General features: G+C 41.7%; 1 protein-coding gene across 1 annotated transcript in view; it reads right to left on the reverse strand.

Annotated features, from left to right (window-relative positions):
- The window catches only part of slc24a3 (solute carrier family 24 member 3), a 420,704-nt gene that overhangs the window by 89,307 nt on the left and 311,578 nt on the right, over nucleotides 1-19,819 (reverse strand). The window contains exon 7 of the mRNA XM_051919605.1: nucleotides 2,414-2,488. Coding sequence (XP_051775565.1) covers nucleotides 2,414-2,488 — 75 coding nt within the window. The remainder of the gene's footprint in view (nucleotides 1-2,413; nucleotides 2,489-19,819) is intronic.

Here is a 19,819-nt window from a genome sequence, read left to right on the forward strand (position 1 = left end):
GGTGCGCAGACACAGCACTTAGAGAGCACTTTGTATATGCCTCCCAGTCTGCTAAAGCCCATTGGACTGAAAACATGGCCACTGGCAAGCCTTGGATGTGGACCCTGGCCTTGGGTCGGCTTATGGAACCAGGGGTAGTTTGGCATACAGTTTGTCGCTGACTCCAGGTGAATGAAGTGAGGCTACCAGGGGGTGTGTAGAGTGAACAAAGTGACAAAGCATCTGGGAGTGCAAGAGCCACAGAAGACCTGTTCTGCATGGTGGAAAAACCAGAGATCCTCTTAGGGCCACTCATCATCATAAATTGGCTAATTCCATTCTTCCATTCATTCTGTCTTTTCAGGGCATTACAATATTATAGCAAAAATGCATCCATATTGCATGCTGTGAACAGATAGATAGATAGATAGATAGATAGATAGATAGATAGATAGATAGATAGATAGATAGATAGATAGATAGATAGATAGATAGATAGATAGATAGATAGATAGATAGATACTTTATTAATCCCAAGGGGAAATTCGCATACTCCAGCAGCAGCATACTGATACAAAAGAAAAACAATATTAAATTAAAGAGTAATAAAAATGTAGGTAAAAACAGACAATACCTTTGAATAATGTTAACATTTACCCCCCCAGATGACTGGTTGACTTGATATGTGGATTATGTTACACAATTGAAATAAGATTTTTTTAATAGATGTTTTTATATTGTTTTCTGTTGTCCACCATAGACACCTATTCAACCAGAAGCTTTGCTTTTGTTGTTCTCCATAAAAAACATTAGATTAAAAATATTTCTTGGCCATTACTTCAAACCAAATGAGAAAGGTAATGTATTAAAAAAATGTAATTTTTATTTGAAGTATTCCTTTAACCTCCTTGGTGTTAACCCCTTGCATCTCTTGAGCTCAGAATTTTGTGTAAAAATAGTTAAGCCTGAGTGTCTCTCCGTTAAGCTGTTATGATCCAATGTAACATGTTAAGCCTAAATCTCTTACAAGACGGTATTCTGCTGCCATCTGGTGGATAAAATAACATAATGATGCAAAAAAAATCATGAATATTTCTATGTGTTTTGCCACTCTAGTATTTATGAGTGGGGCGGGGCCTTCAAACAAAGCATACAATGGTGCGTAAATGAGAAAAAGTAAAGCCAGTTTTAGAACAAACTGAAAGTGAAATAGTTGAATCAAACGACAATGTGAATTACTCATCAGACATGGACACGAATACCGAATCTGAAGCAGATGGCACTGTATGATCGAACCGCCATGATATGTCCAGTTAATTCGGTCTCGAAAAAATTAATTCAGGTGCAAGTAGTTTTGTGGCAATAAAGGCAAAAAAACTGATTAGGGAGAAGAACAAGAAAGACGTTAACTCCCTAAGCATTGTTCACAACACTGTGGCTGTGAATGTTTGTGGCAGGGGAAATGTGGAAGTCACTAAGACTTGTGTTGTGGTGGCCTACAATACGTAACAAAATGGGCCCATCGATAACACAGATCAGGCACTGGCGTTCTACTCTCCCATGTGCAAGCACCAGAAAAAATATTTTAAGAAAAGTGCACAATTAAACATGCCTCTGTTTTCCAATTACATTGTCGGGCTTTGCGTTGGTGACTGTTTCAAAACATATAAAATAAAGAACGTGTACTAAATCTCTCAGTACAGCAGTGGACACCAGCCCAACTGTATTTATGTTTCTGCTACATGTAATAACATTTTTTCTTGTTGAAACAAAATTCAGTATATTTGGTTAGTTTTTCTGGGAATAAACATAACGCTAAGGAGTTTACAATCTCTAGTCAGTCTAGCATTCAAAATTTTTACTGGCTAGAGAAAATCTGGAGCAACCAGAGAAAGAAAATTTATGTGAACACGAACAGAATGTGAAAGCTCCAAAAATCCTGCATTGGTTTCTGGTTTAGTGGTACAACACAATGACAAATAAATAAAAAATAATTATAACAACTATTTATATTCCTTTGCTGGCCTGACCACTGATGGCCATAGTTCAAGTTCTTGTTCAAATTTATGATAAAGTATACATGGAAAAATTATGTACTTACTTAATAATAATAATTCTTTACATTTATATAGTACTTTTCCCTCTACTCAAGGCGCTTGTACACACAATATCAACAACAGACAGTAAGTACAAAACCAAACACTAAATACAATATAGACAAAATACATAAGACACACTAAATGCAGTTATTACTATGAGTGGCTTTTGATGAGAAGAAAAACTGTTCCCTACATCTGCTGGTGCAAATGTTTATGGTCCTGTGCTATTTGGTAGATAGAAAGAAGGAAGGAGGGAGAAAATGACCTCCCTATAACACAATACAGAAATTGAAATATGATGCTTAATACAATAGTCATATAACAGATACACCTACCACAATGAGAGCCACCACAGACAGGGTGTAGTAAACTGAATCTCGAATCAAGGTCCAGCATGACAGCGGTACAGCCTGTAACACAACAACAACAACAAATTGTTAAGTTCTTACTATCATTTTTCCCAGTTATGTCACAAGTACGGAATGACAGAAAATATTGGCAATCCTTTTTTCATTTTGTTACATGACCATGGCTCTAAAGATCTTCTTCATCATTAAAAAAAGGTACGGGACATGGGAACATACAGAAAACAATGGTGTGAGATAAAAGATAAAGCTGATGTCACATTACGCAACTTCAGCCACAATCTCAGCCTTTTTTTCAATTCTGTGGTGGTGTGTGTGTGAAACACGAGACATCAGACAGACGAGTCTCTGTTCTGATTGTGAGATCCAAAACACCCACGTTCCTTATTTTTCATTGCTGCATTAATTGCATTGTACGTCCAGATGAGCATTCATTGCTTGTCAGCTCTTGTACCCACATAACGCCCATTGCTACAAATAAAGACAAAATGAAACTCTGTTTGATTTTGTTAGAGCAAACCACCAAGTATGTTGCGTTAGGTGACCACTGCAGGAGACCAGCAACTACCTCCGACTTGCTAAGATTATGTACACAAAGGCTATACCTGAAAATCGCTGGAAAACTCATCTAATGTCACATGAAATTGCCTTAACAGGGAAACAGGTCAATTAAAAATCACTTAGATCGACACTGATATATTTAAATACATCCACAGTATATTATGTGAGTGGCTTTAATCCCTGGCCTGGTTACCAAGTATGTGGAATTTGCCACTTTCTGCGTGTCTGGGTTGGTTTCTTTCTGGTGTGGTGTGAAGGAATCCTCGAGGGTGCTCAACATTTGGCCACTTAAGAAAGTTACATTTAAGTTTTTGCCTTGTCCCTGATGCTACACACTCCTTTTAACCCTGTAATATAAAGCACCATAGGCAGACAGATAAACAGATATACTTTATCGATTGCTGCTGTGAAACTGACTTGCACAATCAGCTACATGGAACATAAGGCCGCTGTGCAAACCAGTAAAAACAAAACGCCGGCAAACAAATGTAAATCTGGGACTTGTAACAAGCTTATAGTTTGTTTTGAAAATTTCACTTGTGGAAACCAATTTTGTAATCTTGTCCTGTGACACTTTTTTCCCAAACAGCCCCCAGACTGATATTACTCAATTATGTTGACCTCTTTTGTAAGTCGCTTTGGATAAAAGCTTCGGCTAAGTAAGTCTCTCTATTATAATAGAAAATCTTGAGACGAGACAAGACTATTGATATGCCATTTGTATTAAAACGTTTACGGTTTCCTGTTAGAATAGCTTTTGCTATGACAATGAACAAATCACAGGGACAAACATTCAATAAAGTCAGTTTATTTACTAGAGAGAAAGAAACGATATTCACTCACGGGTAGTTATACGTTGCATTGTCACAATGTAAGTCCGAACATGAAATCAAAATGCAATGCGATATTGACGAAAAGTTAATTCCAAATATTGTTTTTACTGAAGTTTTACAGCAAAAGTTTAAAAGGTATTTGCATGTTAATTTCAAAACCAAACTGAATGAAAACGTATAATGCAACGAAAAATTCTAACGCAACATGAAACATAATTTTCTTTGAATTTATTACGTTTTACTATTTTTTACTATATTTAATTACTCGCTGTAATGTAAAATAGTTCTATTATGCATATATAACAATCCGTTTCCCATTACGTGAGCAGCAGAGCTGCGAAGTCCCTAGCACATAGTGCCCGCCTGGGGGTGGGCGAGCGAAGCGAACAGGGGGCAGAGTCCCCTAGTAAATATAAATGTAACTATGTAAGCGTGAGATGCAAGACTGCTACATATACTTTATATGTATTTGACTTGTCTTGTTGCTTAGTTCTGCAAGATGTCAAGCTTTATGGTGTTTACCACAAATTTTGGCCCTGTAGCCTCGAAAAAAACCCCTCATTTGTAGGCCATTTTAGGACCATAATTAGTGCAGGAAATTGCCCCTTTATGATAAAGAGTAAAGCAATAGGGTTCTTCAGTGACAGGACTTGAAATTGTGAATGCCACATCAACAGACTCCTGGGGTTCACCCCCTTATGGGACATGAGGGGTCAAAGTTACTCTTTTTCACAAAACTTTGAAAGAATGGGACTCAGTAATACGGTATAGGCATGTTTAGTGCTGTTTTATGCTATTTCGAGGTTGCTGATCATGAATATATTAAAATTTTTGACATTTGATTCTTTACCAGTGGTCCTAGCCCTCTAAGAGTCACTTCCAGAAAGTTAAACATGACAAATTTCAAACATAAGCACATTTTAGTCTATTTCATGGTCAGTGATTATGAATATCATGTCATTTTTAATCTTTTACTAGGTATCAAGCCCCCTATGGACCTCAGTCAGAGGGTGAAAAAGGACAATGACAACTGAGAATATTGAAACATTTAAACTGAAGCCCCAATTTAATATTTCCCATAACTATTCTTGTTTATCATGTGCTTCGACCTCATGATGTAAATCATTTTATGTCCTATGAACACTCTGAATTAGGACAGCTAATTCAGACTTTTTAAAAGTTTTAATTTAGTCCAAATATATTACATATTTTTAGTTACATAAAAAATGAATTTTTAAGTAGATTTGCTTTTAAAGCATACTAAAGTATTACAAAGTAAAAACCTTAGTGGTACTGTATTAGCAAACACAGTATTTTGTTAAATTCACACCATATACTGTACTCATGTTGTAAATATAGAGTAGTCACGTTTTGGTCACATCAGATTTTTCTTTATAATTTTATTATTTTTTATAACCATATTTCAATGAAAGAAGTACAGAACAAGCATAAATTAAATAAATTATTAATTAAATAGATTAATTAAATAAATGCTACTTCCTAAATATTTATGTTCATTATCAAAGCAAAGCAAATGGTTTATATTTATTCATTTTTACCATCTCTACTATTTTTCCAAAAGTCTGTACAAAATGTGATATTTCTGTAACATTAATGAAAAATCAGAGAAGGCCTGCAAGTAATTTAAGGATATCTGCATGTGAGTGACACTTCCTCTTAATGAAACGGCCATGCAAGCTTTGTTAAAACTGAATGATGTAACAGAGCATTTAATCTGGAGCTTTTAAAAATCCTGACAGGATGTTAATAAGTTTATAAGAGTCAGCAGTAATCAGGCAGAGCTTGTGACTCCATGACATCATTAGATCCTTGCTTGTTCAGAACAGAAATAGTCACTTTGTAATTAAAAGTGTTGAGAATGATCTCCTCAAGAAAGTCAGCATGTGTGACCGTCATTAGAAACAGAATTCTTAAACAGCGTGGTGATCACGTGGATAAACACCATCCATCCATTTTCTGAAGCCATTTAGTCCATTACAGAAATATGGAGGCATACAGGGGTATTCCTGGCAGCATCAGGTACAAGCATGGGATGCTTATTTATCAAAGGGAACACCTTACCGTTCACCCCTACTCACATATGCTGGGGTAAACAGAGTCACCAAACATCCTGACGTTTGAGTCACTGAGGTGTGACAGAAGACCAGGATAGCTGCAGAAAATCCATGTGGTTAATAAGCTCCCCAATGCCATTGAATGGGCTGGGTACTTAGGCCAGATCTTTGGAGCTTCTAGACAGCCATGGTGGCCACTGTGCTTCCTAATGATTAATACATTATGCCTTAATTAAATCAATTATGAAGACATGGCAAATGGATGCCAGTGGTAAGTGCACCACAAAGGAGTAAAAAAATAAAGTACTATAGCAGACAGAAACAGCCACACTGGCTATCTATCTATCTATCTATCTATCTATCTATCTATCTATCTATCTATCTATCTATCTATCTAATTGCCCAAAAGGAATATCTCCATATATATATATATATAAAAAATCTATCGCCTGCCTGTCTGTCTGTCTGTCTGCCCACTTTTCACGAGAGAACTACTTAATGGATTTAGATTGGGTTTCCTTCTATAATTTGTCCCACGGCCCAATGGGCACTGCCCAAATTCCCTAATGGCCAGTCTTTCTTAAACTTTTTGGAACTGCAGATCCCTATGTAAAAAAAATTCAATCTGTGGTACCCCTATGGAAAATGAAAAGAAAAACAAAAAACAAAATGACAAAATGGTCAGTTAATTAATATTAATATACAAATGTACAGTATTTATTTGTGGAAAAAGATATAATAATAAAAACTGTTTCATGTTTCTGGCATGATAAATTGTAAATGAGAAGGATGTGTAAAGGATGTACGACACAGATCATCAATATCTGGTGTAAGGTACATTAAAGATGGCCTTAATGTCGATGTCATGCTGGACTTAGCCTATTTTGATACTTTGTTTTTATTTCAGTAACAGCTGAAAATCAACATTCACATTAACATATAGAAGTGAACTGGAGTAGGATCCTAACTGCTTATTCGTTTAATGAATTAAACTGGCCCCTCCTTTAACCGTCACCTTATCGTGGTGGAGGGGTTTGCGTGTCCCAATGATCCTAGGAGCTCTGTTGTCCGGGACTTTATGCCCCTGGTAGGGCCACCCAAGGCAAACTGGTCCTAGGTGAGGGATGAGACAAAGAGCGGTTAAACAAACCTCCTATGAAGAAAAACCATTTTGGACGGCGTTTTCCCTTGCCCGGACGCGGGTCACCGGGGCCCCACTCTGGAGCCAGGCCTGGAGGTGGGGCTCGATGGCGAGCGCCTGGTGGCCGGGCCTGCACCCATGGGGCTCGGCCGGGCACAGCCCGAAGAGGCAACGTGGGTCCCCCTTCCCATGGGCTCACCACCTATGGGAGGGGCCAAGGAGGTCGGGTGCAGTGTGAGTTGGGTGGTGGCCGAAGGCGGGGACCTTGGCGGTCCGATCCTCGGCTACAGAAACTGGCTCTTGGGACGTGGAATGTCACCTCTCTGAAGGGGAAGGAGCCTGAGCTAGTGCGCGAAGTTGAGAGGTTCCGGCTAGATATAGTCGGGCTCACCTCGACGCACATCTTGGACTCTGGAACCAATCTCCTTGAGAGGGGCTGGACTCTCTACCACTCTGGAGTTGCCCCCGGTGAGAGGCGCCGAGCAGGTGTGGGTATACTTATTGCCCCCCAACTTGGAGCCTGTACATTGGGGTTTACCCCGGTGGACGAGAGGGTAGCCTCCCTTCGCCTTCGGGTGGGGGGACGGGTCCTAACTGTTGTTTGTGCGTATGCACCGAACAGCAGTTCGGAGTACCCATAGGGGTGTTCATATGTGCACTTGGCACCAGGACGCCCTAGGCCTCAGTTCGATGATCGACTTTGTGGTCGTGTCGTCGGACTTGCGGCCACATGTCTTGGACACTCGGGTGAAGAGAGGGGCGGAGCTGTCAACTGATCACCACCTGGTGGTGAGTTGGCTTCGATGGTGGGGGAGGATGCCAGTCAGGCGTGGTAGGCCCAAACGTGTTGTGAGGGTCTGCTGGGAACGTCTGGCAGAGCCCCCTGTCAGAAGTAGCTTCAACTCCCACCACCGGCAGAACTTCGACCACATCCCGAGGGAGGTGGGGGACATTGAGTCCGAATGGGCCATGTTCCGTGCCTCTATTGTTGAGGCAGCTGACCGGAGCTGTGGCCTGTCGTGGCGGCAATCCCCGAACCCGCTGGTGGACACCGGCGGTGAAGGATGCCGTCAAGCTGAAGAAGGAGTCCTACAGGACCCTTTTGTCCTGTGGGACCCCGGAGGCAGCTGATAGGTACCGGCAGGCCAAGCGGAATGCGGCTTTGGTGGTTGCTGAGGCAAAAACTCGGGCGTGGGAGGAGTTTGGGGAGGCCATGGAGAATGACTTTCGGACGACTTCGAGGAGATTCTGGTCCACCATCCGGCGTCTCAGGAAGGGGAAGCAGTGCAGTGTCAACACTGTATATGGTGGGGATGGTGCGCTGCTGACCTCGACTCGGGACGTTGTGGGTCGGTGGGGGGAATACTTCGAAGACCTCCTCAATCCCATTAACATGCCTTCCAATAAGGAAGCAGAGCCTGGGGACTCAGAGGTGGGCTCCCCCATCTCTGGGACTGAGGTCACCGAGGTGGTCAAAAAACTCCTTGGTGGCAGGGCCCCGGGGGTGGATGAGATACGCCCGGAGTTCCTCAAGGCTCTGGATGTTGTAGGACTGTCTTGGCTGACACGCCTCTGCAACATCGCATGGACATCAGGGACAGTGCCTCTGGATTGGCAGACCGGGGTGGTGGTCCCCCTCTTTAAGAAGGGGGATCGGAGGGTGTGTTCCAACTACAGAGGGATCACACTCCTCAGCCTCCCTGGAAAAGTCTATTCAGGGGTCCTGGAGAGGAGGGTCCGTCGGATAGTCGAGCCTCGGATTCAGGAGGAACAGTGTGGTTTTCGTCCTGGTCGCGGAACAGTGGACCAGCTCTATACCGTTAGCAGGGTCCTGGAGGGTGCATGGGAGTTTGCCCAACCAGTCTACATGTGTTTTGTGGACTTAGAAAAGGCATTCGACAGTGTCCCTCGGGAAATCCTGTGGGGGGTACTCCGAGAGTATGGGGTACCGGCCCCCCTGATAAGGGCTGTTCAGTCCCTGTACGATCAGTGCCAGAGCTTGGTCCGCATTGCCGGCAGTAAGTCGAACCCGTTTCCAGTGAGAGTTGGACTCCGCCAGGGCTGCCCTTTGTCACCGATTCTGTTCATAACTTTTATGGACAGAATTTCTAGGCGCAGCCAGGGTGTTGAGGGGGTCCGGTTTGTTGGGCTCAGGATTGGGTCACTGCTTTTTGCAGATGATGTTGTCCTGTTTGCTTCATCAGGCCGTGATCTTCAGCTCTCTCTGGATCGGTTCGCAGCCGAGTGTGAAGCGGCTGGGATGAGAATCAGCACCTCCAAATCCGAGACCATGGTCCTCAACCGGAAAAGGGTGGAGTGCCCTCTCAGGGTTGGTAGCGAGATCCTGCCCCAAGTGGAGGAGTTCAAGTATCTCGGGGTCTTGTTCACGAGTGAGGGAAGAATGGAGCGTGAGATCGACAGGCGGATCGGTGCGGCATCCGCAGTAATGCGGGCGTTGCATCGGTCTGTCGTGGTGAAAAAGGAGCTGAGCCGCAAGGCGAAGCTCTCAATTTACCAGTCGATCTATGTTCCTACCCTCACCTATGGTCATGAGCTATGGGTAGTGACCGAAAGAACGAGATCGCGAATACAAGCGGCTGAAATGAGTTTCCTCCGCAGGGTGTCTGGGCTTTCCCTTAAAGATAGGGTGAGAAGCTCAGTCATCCGGGAGGGGCTCAGAGTAGAGCCGCTGCTCCTCCGCATCGAGAGGAGTCAGATGAGGTGGCTCGGGCATCTGATCAGGATGCCTCCTGGACGCCTCCCTGGTGAGGTGTTCCAGGCACGTCCAATAAGGGGGGAGGCCCCGGGGAAGACCCAGGACACACTAGAGGGACTATGTCTCTCGACTGGCCTGGGAACGCCTTGGGATTCTCCCGGAAGAGCTAGAAGAAGTGGCCGGGGAGAGGGAAGTCTGGGCATCTCTGCTCAAGCTGCTGCCCCCGCGACCCGACCTCGGATAAGCGGGAGACAATGGATGGATGGATGGATGAATTAAACTGGTCTTCTTGTATTTTTAAACATAATGTCTGAGGAAAAAAATGAGCCAGAAAGTCTTCTTCATTCATAGACAGACCATTCTCTACTTGTTCATTAAGAATAAATGGATCCAGAATCCACAAAGAACCTTCTCCTGAGTCCTGACGTATAGGAAAAAAGCTTTCAGATTTAATTAATGACATTTTGTAAATGTTTGACCACATTAATTTCTAGGTAGTTAAAATTGAAATCTTCACTTCTCTTTTCTGCCTCATGCATTTGGTGAATTAAATTTTGAAGTTATCAAAGAAGTTGTTTCCAACTCTGTATCCAAAGTTTCATTTTCTTCTTGGGGTCTTCTACTTAATTTAACTGTTGAATATTGTTTTATGTGTTTGCTGAAGTGATAAGTAAAACTTTTTCAAAAGCTGAAGTGCGTCTGCAGGGTAATATAACTACAGTATATGTATCTTTTAAACAAGGTCATAGTCTTTGTTTGACAGGGATAGATTTATTTCGGCTCTATTTCTGAATCTCACAAATAGTTTGTGTACTGTATTTTACTTGTTTCTAAAGCAGCGTGGATATACCATCTTACAATATCTGTGCAATCTCAAGATGCGGACTAATATCTAATAACAATTTGCCTTGAAAAATGGACGTATTTGGCAAGTTTTAAGGCTGTTTTATTCAACTAAGGACCCTGGTAGCCTTCAGCTCCATTGTAAGCTGTAAGAACAGACAAGTTCTTTTTTAAAAAACACTGCACTTTAGAACACAATATTATGCCATGATTGTGAAGAAACTGACTAGTATAGTAGTTAAATTATCCTTCAAAATGTATGCAATACTTCCACTTTTATATTTTTAATCTTTATACTGCTCACATATCAAAAATGTGTATACTATAGTCCATATCATTTTGTGACAATATAATGTATCTTTCAGACTCCACCATTTTGAATAAAATTCTACAGCTCTTCATCTGTCAGAATGTGGCTGCTGGTAGGTAACGTTGAGAGGAGCCAACCCTGGTTCTGCTGAAGTTGCATTTGTGCTATGCTTGAATCGGAGACTCTGCTGTAGACTCTTCACTCTTTCTGTTTAGCACATTTACAGACTTTTGTGCTAAACAGCTACTGGACTTTTCCTTCCCACAGTGCATTCACTTGGCTTCAGTGCATCAGCCTGCAATCAAGAGCACTGAAGCAAATACACCACGCTGCAGGACACCGGATGGGGCGGGGCCAGGCCAGATATGGGCAGGGTTTGTTGGCCACGTGTCACCATGTAAGAAATGTAGAACATTAAAGGTATATTTATTTATTCAATAAGCTAATAATGATATTCTCCATTTAATCTTATTTTTATATTTTTCTTTTTTCATCTTGTAAAGCACTTTGAGCTACATCATTTGTATGAAAAAGTGGTCTAGAAATAAATGTTGTTGTTTTTTATCACAGATTTTTAAACCTCCATTGGGGATTTCTCTGAAAAGTTTTATGTTTAAGAAATCTGAACTGCAGTTAGCCTCAGACTCTCCACACATGAAGCTTTACATCACTTGAGTTGGAATCTGCTGTCTATGAAAGCAAGTTCAGCCACATGATATTATAAAATGGCATTAAATAACACATTATGATGTACACTGCTAGTACATGTACTGTAAGTACATCCCATTGTCCCTTTTGTTTTTGAATAGATAGATAGATAGATAGATAGATAGATAGATAGATAGATAGATAGATAGATAGATAGATAGATAGATAGATAGATAGATACTTTATTAATCCCAAGGGAGAAATTCACATACTCCAGCAGCAGCATACTGATAAAAAACAATATTAAATTAAAGAGTGATAACAATGCAGGTAAAAACAGACAATAACTTTGTATAATGTTAACGTTTACCCCCCCGGGTGGAATTGAAGAGTCGTGTAGTGTGGCGGAGGAACGATCTTCTCAGTCTGTCAGTGGAGCAGGACGGTGACAGCAGTCTGTCGCTGAAGCTGCTCCTCTGTCTGGAGATGATCCTGTTTAGTGGATGTAGTGGATTCTCCATGATTGACAGGAGTCTGCTCAGCACCCGTCGCTCTGCCACAGATGTCAAGCTGTCCAGCTCTGTGCCTACAATACAGCCTGCCTTCCTCACCAGTTTGTCCAGGCGTGAGGCGTCCTTCTTCTTTATGCTGCCTTCCCAGCACACCACTGCATAGAAGAGGGCACTCACCACAACCGTCTGATAGAACATCTGCAGCATCTTATTGCAGATGTTGAAGGATGCCAGCCTTCTAAGGAAGTATAGTTGTATGATTCAACAATACAAAAATTTGTGCTAACAAACTCTTTGATGAAGCGACTAGAAAATGTAAAAATGCTCCAACTTTCAAACGAGCTAACCAAGTGTTTAAATGCACCTGAATGTTACACCATGCGTACCTTTTCTTAATTGTTTTAATTATAAATACAGCTTCACTTAACAATAAAATTGTGTGGTGCATATGAGAGTATGAAAACATAACTGAGTTTTAAAATGCTAAACTTGTCCTTTAACCATAATTTAACACACATGCAGATAAAAGTGTAATTTTTTTAAGTGGCTGGTGAATGTGCAGTATGTGCGCTTATGGTGCTTTATAAATTAAAGACCTACTGATGACTGGCAATCCCAGACAATGTAAATAGGATGAGCAAGTTAAAAAAGAATGGAAGAATGGATGATTGAATGTCTGCCTCACTTAGGAGACCTGGATTCGAGTCCTGGTCCTCCCTGAGCAGTGTTTGCATGTTCTCCTTATGTCTGTGTGGGTTTCCTCCAGGTGCTCCAGTCCCCCCCCCCCCCCCCCCACTGTCCAAAGACATGCAGATTAGCGAAACTGGCAACGCTAAATCGGCCCTAGTGTGTGTGTTTGGTGTCTGAGTGTGTGTGTTTGGTGTGTGTGTTCACTCCTGTTTGTTTGTATGGTAACTGGGACAGGCTCCAGTGCCCCCCATACTTCCCCCATGCAACCCTGGTCTGAATGAAATGGATTTGAAGATGACATGACTTAGAAACGTTCAATGGGGCTCTTAAAGGTTGTTTCATGTGGTGTGGTTTCTGGTTTTCTGTGATCTGAAGAACAGCTCTCCCTAAGAGAGAACACAGAAGAGGACAGTTGATGAAGAAGAGATAAAGGAACGAGAGTTAAGTTGGTGAACTGGAGAAATGGCACGGTATATCTGAGCACAGCCAGCAGTAGTTTTCATTATTTCGGGGCCATTTTCAATATGTGAGAGCTGCACCTCATTTCTGCCTCATGTGTGTATGCATGTGCATGTCCCAATACACATATTCCAAAAAGTCAAAATGGAAATTTGCAGCATATAGTATGCAGCAACTGGCCTACTTTACACAGGTGAACTGTACCACCCAGGGGAAGCCTGTCACTTATGATATATAAGTTCATTATAAAGCCCTGGTACACTTTTCAATTTTAATAAAAAGATCATTTCTGAGGGACGCTGGTAACAGGGTAGTGCAGACGTGGATTCTTAACGTGTGCTAAGACGTTCGCTTTCTTGATTCTTTTGTTTGCTCAAGAAATATTGAACTATCGAGAAGATTTAAATATAATTACTTGGGACTCCATGAGAGGTCCTTCACATTCTGAATTGAACTTCTCACCATTCTTTACATCACGCGTTCCCTGCTAATTACATTCAAAGCACTCCTTCTTTCTCTGGCTGGTTTAGTGGAAGTTCACGTTCTTTTGTGAGAGTTACTTGCTGCATCTCCATTAAAGCTAAACACCAAAACAACAAGCCATTAAAAACTTCAAGGTTAACTTACCAAATGTGTGAATAGCGCTTTGAGTACTGAGAAAAGCGCTATATAAATGTAATGAATTATTATTATTATTAAAGGATTAGCGATGGCAGTAAGGGAATTTATCATGTCTTTTGTTGAAAAATGATGTTGCTAACTTTGCAGGTCTTTTAATTGATATAAAAAAAGCGATGTCTTTATGTTGAATTATACATTTTCCCCTGTCCCAATTTGTATATATAACTGTAAACCTGAAAATAAACTATATAGGAACTAAAGTAACAATTTCTACATAAATCACAGTTGGAGGCATAACCAGTCATGAGATAATAAATCACATTTGTAACCTTCCACTCTTTCATGTTTAACTGGCCTCATGATGGACAATCCCAGTTCAATGGATGACCTATTTTTAATATAATATAAAGATCTCTGTATCACAAGTAGGTGTTCATTATTACAGTGTCACACACATGTGTGCATGGGAGGCAGCTAAAGGGTCCGAATAGTGACTATTCCATGCCTGACCAGGGGGTGGCGAGGTGCACTGACTTGTTCTCTCAATCCTCTGCAGACCATTCACAGGAAATCCCATAGGGTGATGACGTCACTTCAGGTTCCAGCTCCCGTGATGACGTCACTTCAGTCCTGACGCACATGACGGTGTCACTTCCTGTCCCAATGACATCACTTCTGGTCCAGACCTTTAAAACTGCCATCTTTGCCACATGTCTTCAGTTCTGTTTAGGACTTTAACCCAAACACAACTCAACGATATTCAACCCTTTAGCAGACGGGGCATAATACATGGGTGGCTGCCCCAAACCTTTTTATATCTCCTGTCCATTCTTGTGACAACAGCCAGTGTCATCTACATCCACCAATCCATCTACATCCGGCGCTGCAGAGAGTGGCAGCCTTTTCAGCAGCTCCGTGTATGACTGTATGTGTATGTGTACTTTTCTACTTTTATTTTTCTATTTTTATTTATTGATCACTCCTATCACTTTATTTTATGTGGATTTGTTCACTGGACACACTTACTTTTACAACATGGGCATGGATTTTTACACGCCGAGACTCGCCTATTCAAGTACTGAACTTCGAGCGCTGAGAACAAATGCCAGTGCCGGTGTGGTTCCCTATTTACCCGACGAGGTAAGAAGGCGATATTGTGGCAGCAGAGTGGGCACTAAGCTAAAAATGAAGCGGCTTGTGAGAAAGTGGCGTTTTAAGCCTTCGGTGCCTTCTGTGATTCTGGGGAATGTGAACTCAATCTCAAATAAGATCGACGAACTGGCTGCGCTGGTGAAAAATGTCAGAACCTACAGAGAATGCAGTTTGTTGTGAAATGTGAATTTCCCTTTGGGATTAATAAAGTATCTATCTATCTATCTATCTATCTATCTATCTATCTATCTATCTATCTATCTATCTATCTATCTATCTATCTATCTATCTATCTATCTATCTATCTATCTATCTATCTATCTATCTATCTATCTATCTATCAGTCCTAATTGCCCAAAAGGAATATCTCCATATATATATATATATATATAAAAAAATCTATCGCCTGCCTGTCTGTCTGTCTGTCTGCCCACTTTTCACGAGAGAACTACTTAATGGATTTGGATTGGGTTTCCTTCTGTAATTTGTCCCACGGCCCAATGGGCACTGCCCAAATTCCCTAATGCCCAGTCCACCCCTGCCTGCTGGGGCCCATGGCCACCACCAGGAGACACCTGGAGAACTGCTGAGCCCTTGTTTGCAGCACTCCCACCATACCCGGAAGTAGGCCAATGAGCACCTGGAGCACTTCCGGGTGGCGTATAAAAGGAGCCAGTGGCCACTACTCCGAGGCCAGGGTCGGGAGGAAGCGGATGAAGCTTGAGGGAGGAGTGGAGGTGGAAGAAAGAGAGAGAAAGCACTTGTGTCTCTGCCTGTCTGTGTCGGGTTATGGCGGACTGTACGTGCCCCGGTGGTCTACACTGGTTGGTTTCATTTTCAGTTAACCTTAATAGGAACAATGACTACTACTATTACCTGAATTCCAACACCTTCCCTAGTGCAGTCTGTGTTACTAAAACCAAGTTGTTCATTAAAAACACAGATGTGTTCACATGGAACAGCAAAATGTCTGAGCTAAAAGAAGGTTTTTCCGTAAGAAACCAATCTCTTGCCCTAATTCCCAACTGCATCAATGTCTGTGCCTTGAAATGGAAATGGAGTAGTGTGCATGCGGCCCAAGTCAAACCGCCATGCACGCTTTTCTTTAAACAAACCTGTCTGTGTTTCTAAGCAATGACTGCTATGCAGTACGTTCAGTACTAAGTTACGCTGGTTCAAAACATCTACCATGAAATGAAAGAAAATATTTAGGCCTACTTTTGTTTTACCAGAATGAGTAATGAGCAAACCCTAAACATGAACATCTCTGCTCTACACCTTGGGATGGGAGACTCTTGGCACTCAAGGGAAGTAGGTGAATCAAAAAGATGGTGACCTTACTGACAGATAAAGCAGCCAGGGAGGGACCAATAAGACAGAATATAAAGTTCTCACAAAAAGGCAAAATAAAAGCCCTGCAATAACTCTAGACCCCCCTACACAGGGGTTGTACCTGCTCTACTCCAAAACATTTACTGCCTATAAAGGGCTTTGCAACTACTGCTCTGTTGCTGATTCGGTTTCTTAAAAGTAGCAACACATATTCCCCTCCTCTATGTTGGGAACCATGTACCCCCTGTATCACTTAAGTGGGAAGGAAGTGGACCCCTGTCAGTGCTGTCCTGAGCTTGACATTGAATGGGCAGCCTGGCACTTAGTTCCCCAACTAATGGCTGTGTGTTTTCACTTGCAACCTCATAATGGCCCTCTCCTTGGGTTTGCTCTCTTTCTGAATTGGTGGTCAGTTACTCAAGTCAAGTCAAATTTAATTTTTACATACAAATTATACACACAGTATGATATGCAGTGACACTCCAAAACTGTGTATTTAAGAGAGGGAGAGGTAAGGAGTAGGCACTGATACAGCGCATTGCCACACCCACCAAGTCAAGATCCCAGATTAGGACCCGAGTGCAGCCATGTGGCGGGTGACACCTCAGCACCACACTAGTTCAGATGGAGTGGGACACTGTGAGGTTTTTTATGGTGGCTGGAGTGCCAATTCTGCCACCAACCCCCAGGTTTTTCCCTGCAGGTTGGAGGGCCTTCATGCATGGCTGGATGCAGATTAACGTCCTACCCAGGACGGAGCAATTGCAGGTTAAGGGCCTTGCTCAAGGGCCCAACAAAGTAGAGTCACGTTTGGCATTTACAGGATCTGAACTGGCAACCTTCTGATTGTCAGTGCAGATCCCTAGCCTCAGAGCCAGCACTACCCACCCGTATTTAAGAGGACAATAACAATAATCCACATCTCCTGTTGTGTCATCTGCCTTCTAGCCTCATGGGAGAAACATTGCATGATTCTGCCCATGGTGGCACGGCTCTATGATTTCTGTTATTGTCCATCCAGGAAACAAATCACCCAGACTCTAAAGCAGGGGTGCCCAACTCCAGTCCTGGAGGGCCGCAGTGGCTGCAGGTTTTCATTCTAACCCTTTTCTTAATTAGTGATCTGTTTTTGCTCCTTTTGAATTAATTGCAATTGACTTGTTTTTTAAGATTAGTTCCCCTGAATTTCTTTATTGTTCCTCTGAATTGCTTCATTTCTTTCTTTAAATGGCACCCAAACAGAAATGAACTGTGAAGTGAGTGAGCCAACAGAAGACCAACTAAGTCAGGGCCACAAACGCCAACCAATTTCACTCCAACCAGTTGCTTAATGAGGCGCTGAGTCTTGTCGTTAATTAAACTTGTTCTTTAACTCCATGGCTTGTTGCTGCTCTCATTGTGCAATAGCAGACATTTCTGAAATTGTGGATTTTCTCTTCTTTAAGAGCAGATCAGCATTCCTGAGACCTTCACTTTTCTTTATTTCCAGATATTGTATGATGGTCACAGTTTGATGGTCACATTTTGGCTCATTTTGTATCTCATTACTGTTTGATTGCTAATTACGGGAAAAGAAACAATTGAGGGGTCTGAGTCTTCAAGAGCAAGTCAAATAAAATGAATTCAAAAGAAGTTAATTAGCAGCAAAACAGGTCACTAATTAAGTAAAGAGTGGGAATGAAAACCTGCGGCCACTGAGGCCCTCCAGGACTGGAGTTGGACACCCCTGCTCTAATGGAAACAAGAAATGTTTAAAATTAGCAGTAAGTGGTCTGGACCTGTACACATTATGCTGGCACTGTGACAGTTTCTCTGTTGTCCACACGCACAGGTTGAATGTGTTGGTTAAACATGGCATGCCTGACTTTATTTGACAGTGAAAATCAAAACATCTGTCAATCAATAACAGTAGGGCTGATCATTTCTGACTGACATCTACTGTAAATGAAGAAGGCAGTCATGTGGAATAGTAATGGAGTCTGAGGCGCTGTGCATCGAAATAAGCTTCATTTGTAATGTGCATTTATATAATCAGAGTCTTAGTCTGAGTGCCGTGCTCATAGCGAAGGAAATAGGCTGGCAATGAAGTCAATGCTACGTTTCAGCAAACTGACTCCTTCAGGTTACAAGGCTGTTGTTTATATGAGCCAATAATAATGATTGATTAAGTGGGTCTGATAAGGGGTTACTATTATTATTACTATTATTATTTCTCCATTTAAAACCAAGTAAGACCAAAATGCATTAGTTTCTCCTGTCTATCACACAGTAGAGCATTTTCAGCAATGAACTGAGGAGATGGCTGAGCTGGCCTCCCCTTCTCTTTTGCTCAGTCCTGCATTGCCTTCATCGATTGCTGAGCTGAACTGTCATTTCCATTTATTCCTTTACTTTAAGGCTCAGAAATTTATTTTTTTTTTTCAGAAAATTCATATGTTTCTAAAATTATATGCGACCAAATTCTATTTTAAAGTGGCTTCTTAATTTAACATGTTATTTTTTAGCAGTTTCTTCTTTAATGGAAATTCCCAACAAAGTTTGTTGAAAACTTTGAAGAACTTATTAAGTATCTGAGTGTACATTTTTTGTTCTTTAAAACATTTAAAAATAATTGAATCATAATTTAAAAATTTTAAAACATTTCATAACATATATTTAGGAAAGTACAAGCATACAGTTAGGTCCATAAATATTTGGACAGAGACAACTTTTTTCTAATTTTGGTTCTGTACATTACCACAATGAATTTTAAATGAAACAACTCCGATGCAGTTGAAGTGCAGACTTTCAGCTTTAATTCAGTGGGGTGAACAAAACGATTGCATAAAAATGTGAGGCAACTAAAGCATTTTTTTAACACAATCCCTTCATTTCAGGGGCTCAAAAGTAATTGGACAAATTAAATAACTGGAAATAAAATGTTCATTTCTAATACTTGGTTGAAAACCCTTTGCTAGCAATGACAGCCTGAAGTCTTGAACTCCTGGACATCACCAGATGTTGGGTTTCCTCCTTTTTAATGCTCTGCCAGGCCTTTACTGCAGCGGCTTTCAGTTGCTGTTTGTTTGTGGGCCTTTCTGCCTGAAGTTTAGTCTTCGACAAGTGAAATGCCTGCTCAATTGGGTTAAGATCAGGTGACTGACTTGGCCATTCAAGAATTGTCCACTTCTTTGCTTTAATAAACTCCTGGGTTGCTTTGGCTGTATGTTTTGGGTCATTGTCCATCTGTATCATGAAACGCCGCCCAATCAGTTTGACTGTATTTAGCTGGATTTGAGCACACAGTATGTCTCTGAACACCTCAGAATTCATTAGGCTGCTTCTGTCCTGTGTCACATCATCAATAAACACTAGTGTCCCAGTGCCACTGGCAGCCATGCACGCCCAAGCCATCACACTGCCTGTACCGTGTTTACAGATGATGTGGTTTGCTTTGGATAATGAGCTGTTCCAAGCCTTCTCCATACTTTTTTCTTGCCATCA

Source organism: Erpetoichthys calabaricus, chromosome 15 (genome assembly GCF_900747795.2).
Source record: "Erpetoichthys calabaricus chromosome 15, fErpCal1.3, whole genome shotgun sequence".
Lineage (NCBI taxonomy): Eukaryota > Metazoa > Chordata > Cladistia > Polypteriformes > Polypteridae > Erpetoichthys > Erpetoichthys calabaricus.